The sequence below is a fragment of the Ambystoma mexicanum genome, chromosome 3q, assembly GCF_040938575.1.
Source record: "Ambystoma mexicanum isolate Mex_15411 chromosome 3q, UKY_AmexF1_1, whole genome shotgun sequence".
NCBI lineage: Eukaryota > Metazoa > Chordata > Amphibia > Caudata > Ambystomatidae > Ambystoma > Ambystoma mexicanum.
The window spans coordinates 785,588,738-785,608,517 of record NC_090926.1 but is presented as its reverse complement, the minus strand read 5'-3'; the positions used below and the strand labels follow the sequence as shown (position 1 = coordinate 785,608,517).

At 43.6% G+C, this 19,780-nt stretch overlaps 1 protein-coding gene across 1 annotated transcript in view; it reads left to right on the top strand.

Annotated features, from left to right (window-relative positions):
- Positions 1-18,914, top strand: part of OTOP3 (otopetrin 3) — a 114,072-nt gene extending 95,158 nt beyond the window's left edge. Inside the window, exons 3-7 of the mRNA XM_069654846.1 lie at positions 233-291; positions 12,631-12,762; positions 14,156-14,771; positions 14,859-15,056; positions 18,744-18,914. Coding sequence (XP_069510947.1) covers positions 233-291; positions 12,631-12,762; positions 14,156-14,771; positions 14,859-15,056; positions 18,744-18,914 — 1,176 coding nt within the window. The remainder of the gene's footprint in view (positions 1-232; positions 292-12,630; positions 12,763-14,155; positions 14,772-14,858; positions 15,057-18,743) is intronic.
- The last annotated feature ends 866 nt before the right edge of the window (positions 18,915-19,780 follow it).

Sequence of the window (19,780 nt, the reverse complement as noted above, 5' to 3'; positions counted from 1 at the left end):
AGGCTACTTGGGTGCCTCAAGAAAGGACAGCCAGTCTGTGGCTTCCATAGGAGACACCTCTGGATGCCGTGCACGTCAGAATCACGCCTAAGATCACGTGCCTTGCATACAAACACCCCCAAGATTCCATGAGTTTAGCAATATGCCCCTAACGCAGGCACTGCCCCCGCGAGTATCCTTGTATGCATACAGAATAATGTTGATTTAATCGGTGTTCTCTTTTTCTCCCCAGATGTGTCTGCTGTGGTTTTATAGCAAGGACTGCATCCAAGTACAGCACAATCTCACCAGGTAGGAGAGAAGAAACATTTTGGATGATGGGAAGTGGTCCCAATAGGGTCATGGTCTCGAGGGTGGGTTTGGCATAGATTGGATTTCCTTAGGCACACTGTTAAAGTAGACCCGGGATCAGAAATTGTGCCGATTTTGACAGAATCAAAATGAAATAGAGAGGTTGAGGCAAATTGTTGTATCTTGCCCAAAGCTTTAAGACCAGAAGAAATTGTTTTTCGATTACTATTTTTAGCAGAGGATCAATTATGGATGTAGGGTGAGGATTTTTAACGGTCATGACATTTCCTTGTTTTTAACAGTTGTAAAGTTTCTTTTTCCCATAAAGATTTTATTTTATTAACTTAGGTGGAATGATCAGAAGGGTTATCGGACTGGGTTTTAGAACTTCGAAATGCTAGTGTGTAATTGATGAATTTGCAATTGATGAATTTGGTAAAAGGTGTTTACATTTTTATTATTCTTTTTTTGTAAACGGTCTGGAATGTAAGTTGGTATTTGAATTTAAAAAGGCGATGGGCCTCATTATAACTATTGCAGAATGGGTTTAACGGCGCCGCTAATGGTGCCTCTGCCGTTAAACCCATTCCGCAGTATTAGGAGGTTCCCTCGCGGGACCCGCTCTGGACGTCTGGTAAAACCAGACGTCGTTTGCGGGTCCCGCGAGGGAACCAGGGAGCTAACAACGGGCCCACTTGTAATGGGCCCGTTGTTAGCTCCCTCCCCATTCCCATTGAGCCTTATGGGGGCTCGAATGGTGAAGGACCGGGCCCAGGTTCCCTGAAGGAGGAAATACCGGGCCCTCCATACTCCGAATGGCCCGGTATTTCCCCATTCAGGGAACCGGACCTGATTTTGGAGGCAGCCATGCCCTTATTAAAGGCATGGCTGCCTCCAAAGTCGTAATGAGGCCCCATGTGTTTTATATGTATGGAAAGGTTACTGTCTAGAATCCCTCATGTTGCCATGGACGTTTTTTCATTCGAGCGTGGCTATTGTTACTGCATCACTGCCCAGAGCCCACATGCGTGCTCCTGGCACCCTCATTTGCAAACCAACACGTCCAAGGTCCTCCTGGAATGCACTGCAGGGATCTCCTTCTCAAAGGGCACTGCCCATAAGGTTCCACTGAGCAGCCCAGGGCCCACGCGGGTTCCCTTCACTGTAGACATAAAGGTGCTCTTCCAAGTACAGTACCTGTTGGGTCTTGCTTCACAGCAAGGCACGTGTAGGCTTGATATCAATAAATATCACCCTTCTTCCCAGTGTAGTGCCCATATGGTTCCATCTCACACTCACACCTATAGGGATGCCACATAGTGCAATACACATACGTTTTCCCTTCACAGAAGAGCACCCATCTGTACAGTACTTATACTGTTCTCCTTTACAGTACAGTACGCAAAGGGATCTCCTTTACGGCTCCATGTCTAAAGAATGCGCCTTCACATTAGGAAGCATTCATAGCATTTATACAGAAGGAATCTAGAAAGAAAGACAATGTGCGCTGCAGAAAATAAGCATTGGCAAGACTACCTTGGCATAAGATGGCAACCGGTGGCAAATGGTGCTGCTACTACTTGGGAATAGTTTGCAGGGCCAGGCAAATGCCCATCTAATTCCTACACAACAGCTAAAACTGCCGGCTTTGCCTATGCTCTTTTTTTAGAAGGAATTCAGTCAAAGGAACAGAGGCAAGGACTCACATACTGTTTATAAATCTGTACACTGGGGGCTTCCAGCCCTTTAAGATGAGTAGCAATACCCTGGAGATGGATGGGGATGCATATTTTAATCAAACATTAATAATTCAGAAACACAAATAGCTTGGCAAAAGTTTGTCTGTTTTAATGTAAGTAATTAAAATGGGGTGTACATCGAACATAAGCAATCGTTCGATACTCAACTCTCCTCTACATTTCATAAAAAGCTGGGTTCTTAAACCCAAAATTGGTCATAGCTGACGTGCTGCCCTGCATCATTACCAACATCATCCTACGTGGCAAACTACTCAAATCAATCGGGCAGCGGAATTGGTTCTAAGTAAATAACTAAGCATAGGTGTTATATCTGTATAGAGTAACGGAGATAAATAATTGGATACTTAACATCAGGTGGGGCAACTAAGCCCTCCTTTTTAAAATGGCCACCATGAACGCCACTAAATGTACGAGGTCCCATTGGCTACACAAACTATAGGACCCCCAACTACAGGGTCCCCTACAATTGGTTGGCTTCTAACCTCTGTCAGTAATTTTCCACCTAAGTGAGCAGCACGCAGACTGAACAACCAGGTGTGGGTAAGCTTGTCTTGATAACATCTTCCCACCAATTAAACTCTAATCCATCATCACCTAAATGGTTCAGTGTCAATTAGCATTTTGAAGTTGGCCTTGAGTGTGTACTGTTCTATGAGACTTTCTAAGGAGTATGGGTACCGTCTGGTTTCCGTGCATAGGTGTGATCTTCTCATGCGTCCAACTTCCTTCCATCACGTGACTGGACACCACGATTTGAGCCTTTTTGTGTATTTGATTTTATTCTCCAATAGTCCTCTGACGTCTTTTGTTTTCACTTGAACTTCTTGAACAGGAGCTTCTGTTCTTTCACGTTAATTGTATCCAATGTCAGCCAATTCTAGTTCTGATAAGACTTTGGCTTTCTTGGCTCAGCCAACTTCTTAGCTGAAATATATTCTGTTTAATTCAATTGCTTTTGTAACTGCGACACTGAATTGAGGCCTTCCTCGTTGCTCAAGACTGCTATATACGTAGTGGAACATTCATTCTTCATTTAATCCATATGCATCTATGAGGTATATATGTATATGTTGGCGCTTGCCGCAATCTATTCACTATAAGCATGTGGCTAGCTTCATGATTGCTTTGCTGCTTGCGTTTCATTGCATCTGTACACGTTTAAACTAAGTATCTTCATCATGCTTATGCATAAGTCTCTTCATCTTGATACCAAGATGTCACTTATCCTTAGTACTTCTTCGTTCTTTATAAATCGTCTGCCTCTCTGGTCTGTTTATCTTCTATATGGAGTTGATTCAGTTTGTATGACGTAACCATTCATCCTGGTCATTCAGTTTCTTTGTTTCATCAGTAATCACGTTCAAGTGGCCATCATATTGTCTTGGATGTAGGTATGGTGTCCTCAATGGGTACTTCACTTACCATATTCTCTTAGGTATAGGTATTCTTACAGGTATTGCACAGAGTCGTTGCTCTTCTTCTACAAATCCAGGAAATCCCACCAGTCCTTGGGAACAATGAGTAGACAACTTTCAGGTGTACCTGAGAGCGATTGGGGCACAAAGTTTAATGATGACTTGAAGGAGGTTCCGCTATTGAATTGCATTGGGGCTGAAGCACTTAATATTTTTTGTACGTTGCCTGACCAGTACAATGCCGATGAAGGGTCAGGTGATTCAGCTAGCACAAGTTGAACATGTGGTATGAGAGCGCCCTTAATAAATTATCCAGACATTTTGGGAATAAGACAAATGTTGTTGTAGAAAGATATCATTTTTTCTCACAACGTCAAAACAAGGGAGAATCACTTGACACGTCCATGGCAGTGCTAAGAGGTTTAATATCAACGTGTAAATTTACAGGTGTGGCGGAAATAATATTTGAGAGATCAACTAGTGTTGCATACTGCAGATCCCCATATATAACAAAGACTATAGCAAGCGAAGGATCTAACATTAGAACAGGCAATGGAGATAGCGAGAAGCATGGAGTTAGGAGAAAAATGCACAGGTGTAGTACAAAATAAACAAGAGAGTATGGAGATCAAAAGCATTCAAGAGGAGAAAGAAGAAAGTAGTGAAGAAGCAATAGTAGCTCTGGTAAGGAAAATGTCGATGAGTAATCCAAGGATGAAACCCAGAAAAGAAAGACTCATTCAATAGAATGCAAGGACGTTGTTATAAATGTGGATGAGGCAAACATGTATGTAGATAGGGAGTGTCCAACATACTCTGCAGAATATTTTAGATGTGGCAACATTAGTCATTTCGGAAAAGTGTGTAGAAACAACAGGGGAAGAGGAAGATATGGTTCATATTCTAATAACAGAATGCACAAAGAAATCCATTGTTTTGCAGGTACAAGCATCAAGGCTCTTGAAGAGATTGGAGGTCCAAGTTATCCATAGTGAATGACAGAGAAGAGGACGTTCTAATTCTAACCATTACACCAGATGGGAAAAAAAGGACCATGGGTATACATGAACATAAATTTCCGATGCAAGTAATGGTAGACACAGGTTCACCGTATACCATAGAAGATGTGGCAACTTATATCGAGGAACTAAAAGGCATGTGTGAAGAACTAGAAAACACGAAAGTGAGGGACACAGGATATGATAAAAGCTCCATCAATATTATTGGATACAAATGGATTCATTTAAGTTTCAAAGGAGATAGACATGTTGTAAATTATACGGCGCAGAGAATGCTTCATTGGTAGTAGGATGGTGAGAACAAGCAGCACTACAAATAATAAATACATCCTGGGGAGAGGGTTCCCATATTAAGTATATCAACTGAGAGCTGCGACACGAATGAAAGTTTAGCTAAGAGTTTTCCCCAAATATTTAATGACAATATAGGAATGCTAAAGGGTTTCAAGCACCGGATTGTGTTAAAAAAAGGAGCCAAGCCAGTTGCACATAAAGTTAGGAACATTCCAATAGGTACGAGAGATGCTTTGCAAAAGGAGCTGATGAAATTGTGCGAGCAAAATATTATTGAGCCAATTGAATGTTCTAAATGGCTTTCTCCTATAGTAATTGTGCGAAAACCTCACAATTCAATAAGGATGTGCGTAGATTTACGAGACTTAAATGCAAGTATATGGGTTGACAGACATCCGCTACCCAACATTGGAGAAATGTTGACAACCATGAAGTAGTCCTAGATGAAGAATCAAAACCTCTTACATCATTTGTTTCACCATTGGGAGCCTTTAGATATAAGAGAATGCCTTTTGGTTTGGCATCATCCGCGGCAGTGTTCCAAAGATTGATGCAACATCTATTCAAGGGTCTAGAGGAAGTGTATTATTTTCAGGATGACATTCTAATTGCAGCTCTGTCAGAGGAAGAACACAACGCAAACTTTTAGGGGTATTACAGGTCATACAGGAACGAAGCCTCACTTTGAAGATTGATAAGTGCAAAATCAAGATGATAGAAGTAACATACTTAGGTCACTTCATAAATGCAGAGGGTATCAAGCCAAAGGAAAGTTTGGTGGACACCATATCGAATATGCCTGCCCCGTCAAACAAAGATCATCTATGCAGTTTCCTTGATCTCTCTGAATATTATTCGAAGTTTATACTGCATTTCACAGACAAAATGATGCACATGAGAGAATTAATGAAGTCAGTAAGATTTGTATGGTCAGAAGACTGCCAAAATAAACTTGAATGTATAAAGGAAAGTATGAACAGCGCACTGACACTGAAATTGTTCAATTTGCACAGCTCGCAACATAATTTCCATCGATTCCAGCAATGTGGGTCTAGGCGGAGTGTTAGAACAAATTCAAGAAGGAAATACTGTACCAATCGCCTTTGCTTCAAGAGTTTTGAAGGGTGCAGAATTACATTATTCCACTATAGAAAAGGAGGCACTTAGAGTAAGGTGGATTCTTGAGCATTTGAGAGGTTTCATTTGGGGTCTTCCAATAGAATTAACGACAGACCCTAAACCTTTGATGCACGTATTGAATTCAAAGAGTCCACATTTGGTATCACCCAGGATTAGGAGATGGATTTTGGATGTGATGCAATTTAATGTTAAAGTAGTGTATACCCCAGGCAGATATAATGTGGTAGCAGATTGCTTATCAAGATTGGCCTGGGAGGATAGTGGACAAGAGGAAACAAAAACTGATGAAATGGACACAGCATGCATTATTGCACATATTGAGTCTATCATATCAAAGGAAAGGATCAATGCATCTGCAGAAGACATGCAACAAGGCTTATTACCACAGGCGATATAAGATGGATGGAAAAAAATGGACCATAATTTGAAAGATAATGTGCAGATTAAAAAAGGGGATGTCAGAAGATGCCACGTGTATTTAGCGGTGACCGTATTATTCAACCTGTGTAATTAAGGAAGAAGATTACTGAGTTGGCACACAAAGGCCATTCAGGTGGAAACCTCACGAAGAGGAGAGTGAGGGAAAACTACTGGTGGCCAGGGATGTGGAGAGAAATGGAGGAGGTGGTAAACAACTGTACAGCATGTGCGGTAAGTGACAAAGGTAAGAGAACGAGTCTCACACCACTACAGCCAATTGTGATTCCACAAATGGTATGGAATAAATTGGCTATTGATATCACAGGGCCTTTTAAAACTCTAGATGCCCAGAAAATAAACATAGTGGTATTATTGGAGTATACATCGAAATGGGTTCAATGGGGTATTATGGAAGGTACGGTTACCACAAAGTAGAGATTCTTGGAGGATGTGTTTAATAGAGAAGGATATCCGCAAGAAATTATATCTGACAATGGAGTTCAGTTTATGGCTGAAGAGATGCAAGCCTTTATGAAAGATAGAGCAATTAAGCATAAGGTTATCTCATTGTACCACCCAATGGCCAATGGACTAGTGGAGAGAATGAACAGCTTCATAAAAAGCATTATACAATTGGCCATAACAAATTCATTACCTTGGAAAGATACCTTAAAAAAGGTGTTAAACGCATACAGAATGACCCCACATTCGAATACAGAGGAAGAGCCTTTCACTATGATGAGAGGGAGAACAGCATCAAATAGGCTGAGACCAGCGTGGTTAACATCAAAGAGTCAAAAGAGAATAGATATGGAGGATATTGTAAGGAAAGTAAAAGAGAGACAGATGAAGTATAAAGAATACTATGGCAATAAACATGTGAGGAAAAGCAATATTAAGGAAGATGATTAGATTTGTGTGATAGAAACCAGGAGAGTATTGAAAGTATTATCCAGATTCAGAGAAGAAGGTGGTGAGTGTGTCAGAAAAATCGGTCGTATTAGAAGACGGAAAGAGATGGTCATGTGATGAGATGGTATTGTTGGAGAAGAGTAGGGAAATGAAGATGCTGCAAACACCATTGCGTGATGATCAAGATCAAGTAAGAAATTAAAATCAAAGACCGAGTATACACATGGACACAGACACGATTAAAGATGTCAACTGTGGAAGAGAGATGTCATCCAGGAATAGAACAATTTTACAAAACTTTAAGAAAGATTATATGTATTATTGAAAACCTGCAATTTTACCTGCTAACAGTGCCAATCATAAAAGGACCAGAAACAGAAGTTGAAGACAGCGGTTGATACAGAGTGTATCTTTTATGTTTTCAATATGAATTTAAATATATATGTTCTGTTTTCCCCTCCCCTTGCTCTCCCTGTTATCTTTTAGTTAAACTAAGTTTATTTTGCATATTTTGTATTTCTATGGAAGGGAGATGTTATGATGTAATCCATGTGTACTATGTAACTTTCTTTTAGTACAGCTCTGATGTCGTTCTCGAACTCCGTGGAGTTTGAACATGACATGAGAGAGTATTGATGTCCGTTGATGAGCATGCACCCACCTAGGGGCTCTCTACAATAAAGCTATAAACTTACCATATAGCCATTGGTATTATTTAGTAGAAGAAATCTACAACAGTTACTCTTCAAGGAGAATCAAGGAATTTAACTCTTTTGCAAATCGGTGGAAATAAAGGGAAGTTTATCTTTTAATGTACTTGTGTGATAATCAACTGACTCTTGTTTTTGGCAGATGAAGGATGGTGAATAGATTCCTGCCATAAAAAAAAAGTATTCGGGTGGTATTGTACATTTAGTATTTATAGTGTGTCGGTCTTGACCACACCAGCACACAGTGAGATTGAATGTTTCAGTATGCAAAGGTTTTATCAATTAAGTGGAAAAATTTGAATTTTGACAACATTTTGCAATGATGCTTTTGGGGAAGAGCTTAGGCAAGCACAACAACACAATATGTTTGTGGTTAACATATCTATAATGGGATAGAGGTGCAGCCTTGTGCTGTTAAAAAAAAATAACGATATTTCATTTTCGATTCAAAATAAAAAAAAACGAATTTTAAGGATTTTTCTGTTACAATGTTTTGCGATGCTCCATCTTCAATGCAGATAGGGCAGCACAAGAACATGTGTTAAACATTTTTAAAAAAGGAACGACCAAGCAAGAATTTGGAGAAGAAAGTCTTTACCTAGCTAAGATCATGTTTGTATGTTGCACTAGTTAAAGTCATCTTGAATTTGCGATTAAAAGTGTTGTATTTTATTTACATTTTGGGGAATTACAAAACAGCGTACAAAATGAACTTGCAAAAGAATGTACATAATATTTACTAAGGCACAAGAGCTTAGTGAGGTTGTATTTGAAACATTAGGGGAATGCTCATGCTAGTTAAGGCCCACGCCATTCATTTGAGAAGCAAATGTTATACTGTTGAACATGCATTATTTCATCTTGCAATCCTACCTCTGCCATGGGGGTTGTGCGGGGTAGGAGCTTGTGTCCTTACAGTGATTTGAGATTGAAATTGTTTCTTTGTGCAGTGTGGGCCATTGTCATGTCAACGTTGTGTTAAATGTTGTGGCCTACATTGGTTGTACCAATTCATGTCATCTCATACCTAGTGCCCTCATGCTTTTGTTTTGTGCAAGGCCTGCTCGAGGAGATTCAGGTGGAAAAGAATTTGGGAATTTTGTTGAATTGTTCTGGATTATTTATTACCATTGCAAGATATGCGCCTGTGTTTAGGTTATCAGCAGGAGATGGGATGAGGGTGCTTCCTGCTACTAGCACAAGGACATATTTGATTAGTTGCACTGCCTCTTCAAAGGGAAATGTGAGCAGTTGCAATGGAGAAGTAGAAACGTCTACAGCCCTTTCTAAGGAGCGGATTCAGCACATTAAGTAAGGTTTTGGACTGCCCCGTCAAAGGAGTTCATGTGGGCAATTAAAAAGAAGGGCTTGAATTTTGATGCATTTTGGGATATGAATATATGTTGCCCAACTGATACTTTAGTTTCGGTATATAGAGCTTTAGTTAATATCAATAGAATGTTTTAAAATGTTTGATATTGTTAGCTTGATTATATGGTGCTGCCAGGAGCACCCTAAATTGTTGAATTTGTCATGTTTTGCGGTCTCCTGTTTTGTGTGTGTGTGGCATGTGAAGCTGTATATATGCTGTGGTGCAGTGGGATGTATGCTATTTTATTCTGGAATGGCTGTTGTACAGTGTAGATTTGGTGCAGTGTTGTGAGGAACGAGTGTGTGGAGCGTTCTTCTGTGGTTGACATTTTGGATGGGAATTGCTGACTTGGGTGATGAGAGAGTTGATTGTGTGGTTTGAGTCTTTGCGTGTGAGGGTGAAAGTTGACGGATTGCGCACCCCTTCTTGTGTTGCTACTCTAGGATATGGGTTGCACCACTCTTCCTGTGTGTTAGTGTGTGGATGTTGGCTGCTTGGTTGGTCTACCCAGGTGCTGAATCGGCGAGTGGTGATGTACCTGGTCCGGTGGTTTGGCAATCTGTAGTTCCTCTCCTGTCATGTTTTCACCACCTTTTGGCGTGTTGTATGGTTTCCTGGCCGTTTTCCTCTGTGGATAGGTTTGTGCCAGGGTGTGGCAGGCCCTGTATCTGTGGATGGCAGTGCCGGCTGAAAGGTGTTTGGTTGTGTTGGAGCAAGACTGTGACTGTGCATCTGAGAGAGTGTTGCAGAGAGACTGAGGCATGAATGTTGCTCTTTGTGGTGTTTGACATCGTGTATGGAGGGAGATGGTGTAATATGTCCAGACTTGTCCTGTCCTGCTGGCCATTGATGTATGCTTGTAGAATGTTGTGAGTGTTATGATTGGCAGCTCAGGAGAATGTTGAGCGAGTGCTGTATCTGAGTGCTCCACGTGTGTCAGTTGGGGGCCTGAGCTGGTGATGTGAGTCTACATACCTGTAACATAACTAAAAGAAACTGGACTGTAGGCATGTAAACATGTACAATAAAGACTCCTGGAACTATAACTGAGGCTCCGCAGCTGGTCTGTGAGTGAACCCTTGAGCCCCCTACTTCAATGCTTCCCCTTGCTCCCCATGTGTCTGGTGTTTTGTTTCTCTTAACATTATGTGCGGTGGGTGTTCTAATAATGAAAATTGTCCTGCAGTCTCAGTTTACAAATGGCATGTCGGGATCAGGCAACAGTGTCATGGCAGCCTCGCTGTCAGTGTCCTTGTGTTGAGCGTGGGTGCTATCATCTCTTTGTATTTTCTATTTGTCATAAGATTCTTACTTGACAGATGTGTGTGTCCAAGTGATGTGAACCAATCGGATATGCACTGTGTTTCACAGTGCATTTTTTTGCTGTGGAGAAGTAGTTATCCATAAACATCTCAATAGACCCTCTGCTTCATACCTCATAATGCGCATTTACACTGGGATGATATGAGGGATTTTCAATAACCTGGCCAAGTTTTGTGCACTTTGGGCATCTGAGGGAGGATTGGGAGAGCTCTAGAGGATCCTCATTAAACCGCCGCTAGGGCGGTCACATCACTTAGCCGGTTGCTTGCCCTGGTCCCAGAAATCTCCAGTCTCCCTAAAAAGGTGATGGACCAATTAGGTCATCATATATGCATAACTGGCCAGGTCTCCAGAATGCAGGCAAACAGCATCTAAGAAATCAAGAGGCAGTTTAGGCCTGCAATGTTCCACAATAGCCGCTTCCACAATTCACCACTTCATGGATAGGCTAGACCTACTGAATAGACGCAGGACCAGTCCCCACCTCACCGATTGCTGTGCCATGATTTCCTCAATTCCTCACAGTAGTCTTGACAACGGATCCAGCTTCTCCCTCATATACTAAAATGTGCTACTCCCACAGTGGATGGCTGTACACTAGACAATGAGGCGTTCAGGCTTGGATGAACGCGTGGGTGTAGATAAGTGGCTAGCCATGGATGAGTGGGTGGGCCTAGGTGAGTGGATGGCTGTGCACAAGACAACGAGGCGTTCAGGTGTGGATGGATGAACGCGTAGGTATGGATAAGTGGCTAGCCATGGATGAGTGGGTGGACATAAGTGAGTGGATGGTTGTACAATAGATAATGAGGCGTTCAGGCTTGGATGAATGTGTGGGCGTAGATAATTGGCTAACCATGAATGGGTGGGTGGGCACAGGTGAGTGGTTCAGGCTTGGATGAATGGGTGGGTGTAGATAATTGGCTAACCATGAACGGGTGGGTGGGCATAGGTGAGTGGTTGGTGGATTGGGCTTAGGTAAAGGGGGTGTATGTCTTACTCTCCTGCATTCACTTTGCCATGCCTTCACTTTCACACTTTTTCTTCACCGTAGCTTTGCTTCTCTCTTCGTTCACTTCAAGCACTCACTTTGTCATTACAGGGGAGAACCCCTGCACCCTCCTTATTTTCTACCCTTCTGCTATCCCTTGCCACCAACCCTAAACTTAAGCTAACCTTAGCCACATCCATGTCCACCTTCACAGTGTGAAGGTGCAGACTATCTAAAGGCATGAAGAAGAACATGCATGACCAAGTACATTTTTGGTGAAGTGAATATAGGCAAGGTCCAGACAGAGTTTCCCGGGCAAAGTAAAGAGGGTATAGCGCTAAAAGAATTGGTGTGGTGGAGTGACTAGGCGCTGATGTGTTTACCCCCTGGGGAGTATGAATGGATGTATGAGTTTATGCATTTTTCTCTGTAGCTTACATTATGTGAATAGGTTGCTTTTGCCCTACAAGTCACCTTGGTGGGTCCTACTATCGGAACACAACAATGCCATACACTAACACGCTAATGACACTAAACAATATCGCATACTGTTTTGTTGGAATATACATTCAAAGCTTAATATTTTGCAATGTCATCAGCGACATGAAATGGAACCCCTTGGCAGCAACGTTCTAGCTCCCTGGCTGCCTACATTTCATGCCCCCTTCAACTCCAGCCTTGTGAGACCAGAGATCTTTAAAGACACAGAAAAGACAAAAATGCAGCCCTTCTTTGGAATGAACTACTCTTCTCCGTCAAACACTTCATAGCTCTTCAGATTTCAGAGGAGCTAACCATTTCACCTGGTACCTCCTTCCGCCCACTGTGGCCCTGCAGCCCCACCGCTTCCTCTACACCCCCCTTGATCTGTATTGCTTTGTGGGTCTGCTGCATTAAATTGAGGTTCTGTAACCTGCCATTATTTCCTCCATAGTAACAGGCTTTCACCATGTCTGGTAACTCCGCTTGTGTCTGTTTTGCAGGTACGGCCTGATGCTCACTCTCACCACCGATCTCCTCCTCTGGATCCTGGCTGTGATGAACGACTCAGTACAGGAGGAAATAGAAAATTCTCCCAAAGCATCCAATAACATGACGCCTTCCCAAGGCAAGTGGTTCAAATGAGCAGCTCCCTGGAATAGAGATGTGCAGATAGATGAAGGATTGGCCAGTTGGATAGCCCAGTGCCATGATTCATATCCTCCAAGGATTCCATGCACAACCTAGAGGGGAAAGGTTTGTATCCCATTGCGTCCAGTTTAGGAGTACGACGGACCACAATTAAGGGAAAGCTTGTTTTCTGAATCTCTGCAAAGATGCATGACATTATCAGCAAGCACTATATAAACAACAAGCTATCGTATTAGGCTAGAAGGTGAGCACTTTACAGCCAGTCCATCTATCCCACGATCATGTCTCGCTTTCTGCCCTCGAAACGAAGGAAGATCTGGGTCAGGTGAATAGATGTATTAAAATGTGCATTATTCAAAGTTTCCATAGCACTACTATCTGGGCTTGGAGCCCCTGTGGCAAAGCATTCCCAGATCACAGCTGAGTAACTGAGGCTAATATATATGACCAAGTTACTTGTTTGTGTTAAGGTGAAGACGGGAACAGCCATAGGTGATATTTTTAGCAGGGATAATATCAGGGTTTTATGGGAGCAGGGTTTGTGAGGGTGCCCCCCGCTCCTTTTAAAATAATACAGGGGTTTTGGGGGTGTCCCCCGCAGGTTCCATGCCTTAATATCAATGCAAAAATATGGTGATATTTTTGTATAGCGATATTTTTGCGGGGACACATAAAACCGTACGGGGTAGTTAAGGTCACTTCCATGTGGTCTATCACTGCAAGCTTCCTGTCTTCTAGAATGGTTGGATGAAAACTGACAAGTTTCACGGATGAGGGAAAGGGGACTCTAGGAACCATAGACTCCCTACCTTCGTCAGGTGGTGTGATCATCCATACTTGCGCACAGATTCACAAAGGTTTGCTCTGGAGCAAATGAGGAGATGCTCATAAGAATCACTGATGTGCACCGTCTACATTATTACTGACTTTCAAAGCCTAATTTCGAGGAAATCTGCATGTGGCTTAATCATCTCTGAGATTCCACTGAACAAGCCTTTGTGAACCAGATTTGCAACTCAGCCTCTCAAAGGTGCTCCAGGCATCTCTTGATTTGCTCGTATGCTCGTATGTGGTAAGGCAGCAGGTGGAGGCTACAGCTCGGCGTGGGAAGCTTCTCCTTTTCTGCAGTGCAAATCTTTGTGAATCACTGAGCCCTTGGGAGAGGTTCAACTAGTTACACTTTATTTAAGTGACTGTAGGTGATACAATAAAAACTGAAACATCCGCTAATGAAATCTGCCTGAAATTGAGTGTAGTTTCTTCTGGGATATCTAACATGGCAAACACACCTCACACTTGCTGGATACCATACTGTGTCCGCAACACAGAGAGTATCGCCTGACATTTTCCTTTTCCCTCTGCAGATGGGAACACAAGTCACTGCAGCTGCATCGAAAAGGACTACTGCCGCGTCTTCTACCAGGGCTATCGCACGCTCTACCCATTCAACCTGGAGTACAATCTTATTGGCTGCTCCATGCTCTACATCATGTGGAAGAATGTGGGCAGGAAGGTGATAGGTCATGCAACTCATACCTTGCCCCATTTCCGGCTGCACGGTGTACTCTTTGGGCCCCTCTTGGGCATGATAGCTCTTCTGGTAGGTGCATGCATATTTGTCATGTACCAGGTCCGGGCTACCTCCTCCACACTTACACAGCAGGAATTTGTCTTCTACTATGGCTACCACATTGCCCTGCTGCCGGTGATGACCTTGTGCTCCCTAGCAGGGACTATCATCCACACACTAGAAGAGAGGCAGCTGGACACCCACAAGAACCCCACGCGAAGCTTGGACACAGTTTTGCTCCTTGGAGCGGCCCTGGGCCAGTTCGCCATCTCCTACTACTCTATTGTGGCTGTAGTGGCCACCAACACACAGGAGGTGGTCAACTGCCTGAACCTAACCTACTCAGTGGTCATTATCATCCAGCACATTGGGCAGAACATATTCATCATTGAGGGGCTTCGCAAGCAACCACCAGTGGAGAGTGTTGGTCACCTCCAACCCCAAAGGAGGAGTTCCACTCCAGCGTTAGACTGCATCACGGAGGACATAGACCCGCCACTCACACAGCAGAGCACTGCTGAGGAGAATTCAAAGGAGCTGGCAATGAATGGGGGTGAGCAACCAGCGGGAAGGGCCACAACTAGGAGAGCCTCCATCCAGAATCTTAGGAGGGCCTCTCATCTCTACCTGCAGACCTATAGCCAGCTGAACTGGAAGCGCAGAGCTGTGAAGGAGATTGCCCTCTTTCTCATCCTCTGCAACATCATAGTAAGTATGAACCGTGGAGATTCGCCCCGATATCCCTGCATCACCCATATGAGGAAAGGCTCAGTTAATAATATGGTGATGAGTGTACAGAGCCATTACATTTTATGTAGTCTGGTGAGTTTAGCGAATAGGTGATTTACGCTCATGTTTCTTCTGATGAGTGGTGCTGGAATGAAGGGGCTAGACACCGAGTTCTTTCATAGGGGTACAACTTTAAATCACTGTCCAGGGGAGTGATTATGGAAACCAAAATCCTTCATTCAAAGGCTTGAAGCAAACCTGGTAGGGAGCAAGAACTAAGCCACACCTCAGATGGGGAAGAGTGAAGACAAAGGGAGCATGGGTGCTTGGGTAATAGGCACAATTCTCTGCACAGATTAGTTCAATGGCTTCATATGCCACTATATGTTATATTAATATGCTTTTATCCTGCACCAATTGACTACCGTAGTGAGTTATAGAAGTGTACCATAAAAAGTAGTGGAACTGTGACCCTGGCAGAGGACAGTGTAGGCAGGGAGGGGGGGGGGGGAGTAATGTGCAACACATTTTTACAAGGGTTGCAGCCATGCTGGTTGACAGCCAATTCAGTTGAAACAGATTTCAGTTTAGCTGTAAATACTAACTACTATTGGATTGTAAAGTGGAGAAGTGTGCTTTAACTTCACAAAGAACAGTTACGGAATGGTGGACATATTTCCAAATGTCGTGGAACGGTTAAAAGTAAATAATAAAAGTAGTGGCACTCTGCTCCCGACCGTTCCCGCTCAGTTCGACCACTGACCATAGTAGTATCATAGCACCTGGGTTTGTCCGTGAAATGATGTACAGTTCCCCTGTCGGAGGTATCCAGGCCTTTGTCTGCTGGAGGGAAGAAAATAAGTGAAGGGAAGATAAGAGGGTGGTAATTCATCAAATAAATACTACAAACAAAGGGCAGGAGGGAATGAAGCAGGGGAAGAACGTTTTTGACAGCACGCATATGTCAGTCCATAGTTCTACCAAAGGGAGGAGGCGGATATGTCAAAGTGTTGTGATAATTCGGTTGTGTTTCCAAGGCTCATTTGGAGAATTGTAAGTTGGTGCACAATGTATTGTTGGATGCTTGAGTGCGATCGGGCAATCCTGGAAATGTGTGGGCTTATTTGCTTGGGTATCTCTATAAATTTAAAACCAGGTCAATCTCCTGAATATTAATTCTCTGACTGCCAAACCTGAGCCAAGAGTAGCATCAAGAAACACTGTCTATGCAGGTGAATGTTGATGGGAACAGAAGGTAATGGAACGGAGTAAACAAACAAACACAGTAAAGTTGAGAAAAGCCTGGCACCTTGATGAGAAAAGGGTTATTAAGAGTTTGTTCTGTCCAGTCATGTTAGGCTTCATTTTAGTTGACTGTGCGATAGGGGGTGCCTTACTTGAAAGTAGGGTACCAAAGCATAGTCCTATGTAGCTATCCATAGAGAGAAAATATAGCCAGAGGTTGCTATGCAGGCTTTGTTAATTACACTGTGTGAAAGTCAGAGGTGGATGTGCAACAAGCACTGCAGGTATGAAGAGAAAGCCCAGCTGTCTGTCCTTCTGCATGCAGCGGGTGTCTGGCACTCTTCTCCTAAGTTATGTTACTATGCTTAGACAGTTGCCACGAGGCTCGGAACACTCCCTCCTGCTTGTGAAACACTTTATGCCACAGTAAGGCCAGCTCACAGAACTGAGGAGCAGTGAGGTAAGCCTTCAGTTTAAAAAACAACAACTTGAACACCAGTGCACCCAAAGATCAGCACTGAGGGGTCTCTCAGCCAACCAGACAGCCAGCCAAAGTGAAAGGAATGGGCAAAACATCAAAGGAAATTGTGAACTGGGCAAATTACACACATGGAACCATTTTATTTTTATTAAAAACATTTGTGAGGGGATGTATGCCAGAAATGTAAATTTGCCATATTTGCAGCTCCCTGAAAAATGTGCAACATCTCCTTCCCCCATTTCTCTTCATGTGATGTTACGAAGTTTTTAAACTGCAGCAAATCACCACCGCATTAGCCGCAGAGCACCCATGATTGTCCTTTTGTGACAAGCGTTTAGAAACGTGTACTGTTGTTGGTTCAGCGGTGGTCAGGCTTTTAAGCTTGCCACAGGGCTAGAGTGTCATTGCGAGCCCTGTGGTCCCTCTGCGAGAAAAGCCCTATACGGGACTTGCAGAAAGTTCTTAAGAACATCCTAGGAACTTTACTGCTTATTCTTTACAAATAAACAATTAAAATTCTAGTGGTGTGAGAGGTAGCAATGCTCTTCGGCGGAGGCTGGCCTCTTCTGAGATTGAATCCGCATAATCCAGGTTTACCTAGGCTTCTTGTCCTGGGCTGCAGTTATCTTATCCTGATAACAGTGTGTTAAAATTCCTGCAGAAATATCACCATACAAGAATGGTGGCTTTTTTACTGCAATATTAACCCATGGAACCTGCTGAGGACACCCCCTGCAACACCCACATTTTTTTTAAAGGGAGCAGGTGACACCCCCGCAACCCCTGCTCCCATTTAGCCATTAAATTATCCCCATAAATGTTATCGCCTTTGGCCTTTCCCGGCGACCATCTATATGGCAATATTATTTATGGGGATAATATTATCTGATACCCACTGGGAAAGGTGAATAGAAAAAGGAAATACAAAGAGTGGTGCAGGGTTCGGTTAAGATGCAGTGAGCTGGGACGTGGAACACAAAACAATGGTTTTCAGGGGCTTGGTGTAAATCAAAGACATACATTAAAGTTAATGGGCCTCATTATAAGTTTGCGGTTACGACCAGACCGGAAAACTACGTGTTCTGCTGGCGGGTGCCTTTTCGCCCGTCAGGTCAGACCTGGTGGGCGGACCGTCACCCGCAAGCAGAGCATGTCGGATGCACCAGCACCATTCACGAATGGTGCCGGTGCATCTGGTTTCCCCATTCCCATTTGAGCCCTAAAGGCTTGAAGCAAGCCTGGTAGGGAGCAAGAACTAAGCCACACCTCAGATGGGGAAGAGTGAAGACGAAGGGAGCACAGGTGCTTGGGTAATAGGTACAATTCTAAAGGGCTCAAATGGGAATGGGGAAACCAGATGCACCGGCACCATTCGTGAATATTTTCTGGCGCCGCAAATGGGAAATTACCGGGTCCAGCAAGGCCGTAATGACCTGGTAATTGCCCATTTGCGGTTGCCGGAAAAAAATGATACCGGCATGGCTACCGCCAGTATCATAATGAGGCCCAATGTGTTTTTAGATTTGGGAGCAAAACACACAAATCCTCCCAACAGACAAACATCGCACGATGCATAACATAACACAGCATCTCAAAACCTAAGAAAGCATTGCTTTTCAAAGAAGGGTACAGCAAAGATAGCATAGCACGGCCACATAGGAAAAGTCTGTTATAGCTAAGCAAAAAAAAAAAAACATTGTAACCCAGAAGCACGGCAAAGGTAGGATGTCCCAAATAAGGTATTCGACTGGGGGACACGGACACACACAGCCACGGACACACACAGCCACGGACAAACACAGACACATACACAGACACACACCCCTAGTTTTAAAGTCTGCTGTTCCAGGGCTTGACTTGCATCTCTTCATGTCTCCTAACTCTTGTTTTTTACATCACTTCCTATCTACTTATCAATGTGCATTTCTTCTGTCCCCCAGCTATGGATCATGCCGGCATTTGGTCTTCATCCACAGTTTGAAAATGGACTTGAAAAGAACTTTTATGGAGCTACTGCTTGGTTTGTGATCTTAAACTTTGGTCTACCACTGGCTATCTTCTACCGCATGCACTCTGTCGGGGGGCTTCTTGAAGTCTACCTTATAGCTTGAATCACTGCTTTTCAAACACCAGGCAGCCTAAACCTCCTCTGTGCCTACTGAACAAGCAGCATGCACAGTCCGCTGTGCCCGATTACGAGTGGGATCCTCCTGTGACTGCAGAAGGCAATGTTTACTCCATTCCGAGCCAGCTGACAAAACAGCTGATCACTCCTTTGGCTTCTGGACAAGCCATCTGCGATATCTCTTGGGCCTTCCCATTTGGGATCTCCCGTGTGACTGCTGGATAAACCATCTGAGATATCTCCTGTGCCTTCCCATTTGAGATATCCCCTGTGGTTGCAGGACAAACCATCTCTGATATCTCCCTTGCCTTCCCATTTCACATCTCCACTGTGACTGCTGGAGAAACCATCAGAGATATCTCCTGTACGTGCCCATTTGAGATCTGCTCTGTGCTTGCTGGACAAACCAGCTACAATATCTCCCGGGCCTTCCCATTTGAGATCTCTCTGGTGCTTGCTGGACAAACCATCAGACATATCTCCTGTACCTGCCCATTTGAGATCTCCCCTGTGGTTGCCAGACAAACCCTCTGTGATACCTCCTGTGCCTTCCCATTTGAGATCTCCCCTGTGACTGCTGGACAAACCATCCGAGTTATCTCCTGTACCTGCCCATTTGAGATCTCTTCTGTGCTTGCTGGACAAACCATCTGTGATATCTCCTGTGCCTTCCCATTTGAGATCTCCCCAGTGCTTGCTGGAGAAACCATCAGAGATATCTCCTGTACGTGCCCATTTGAGATCTGCTCTGTGCTTGCTGGACAAACCATCTACAATATCTCCCGGGCCTTCCCATTTGAGATCTCTCTGGTGCTTGCTGGACAAACCATCCGATATATCTCCTGTACCTGC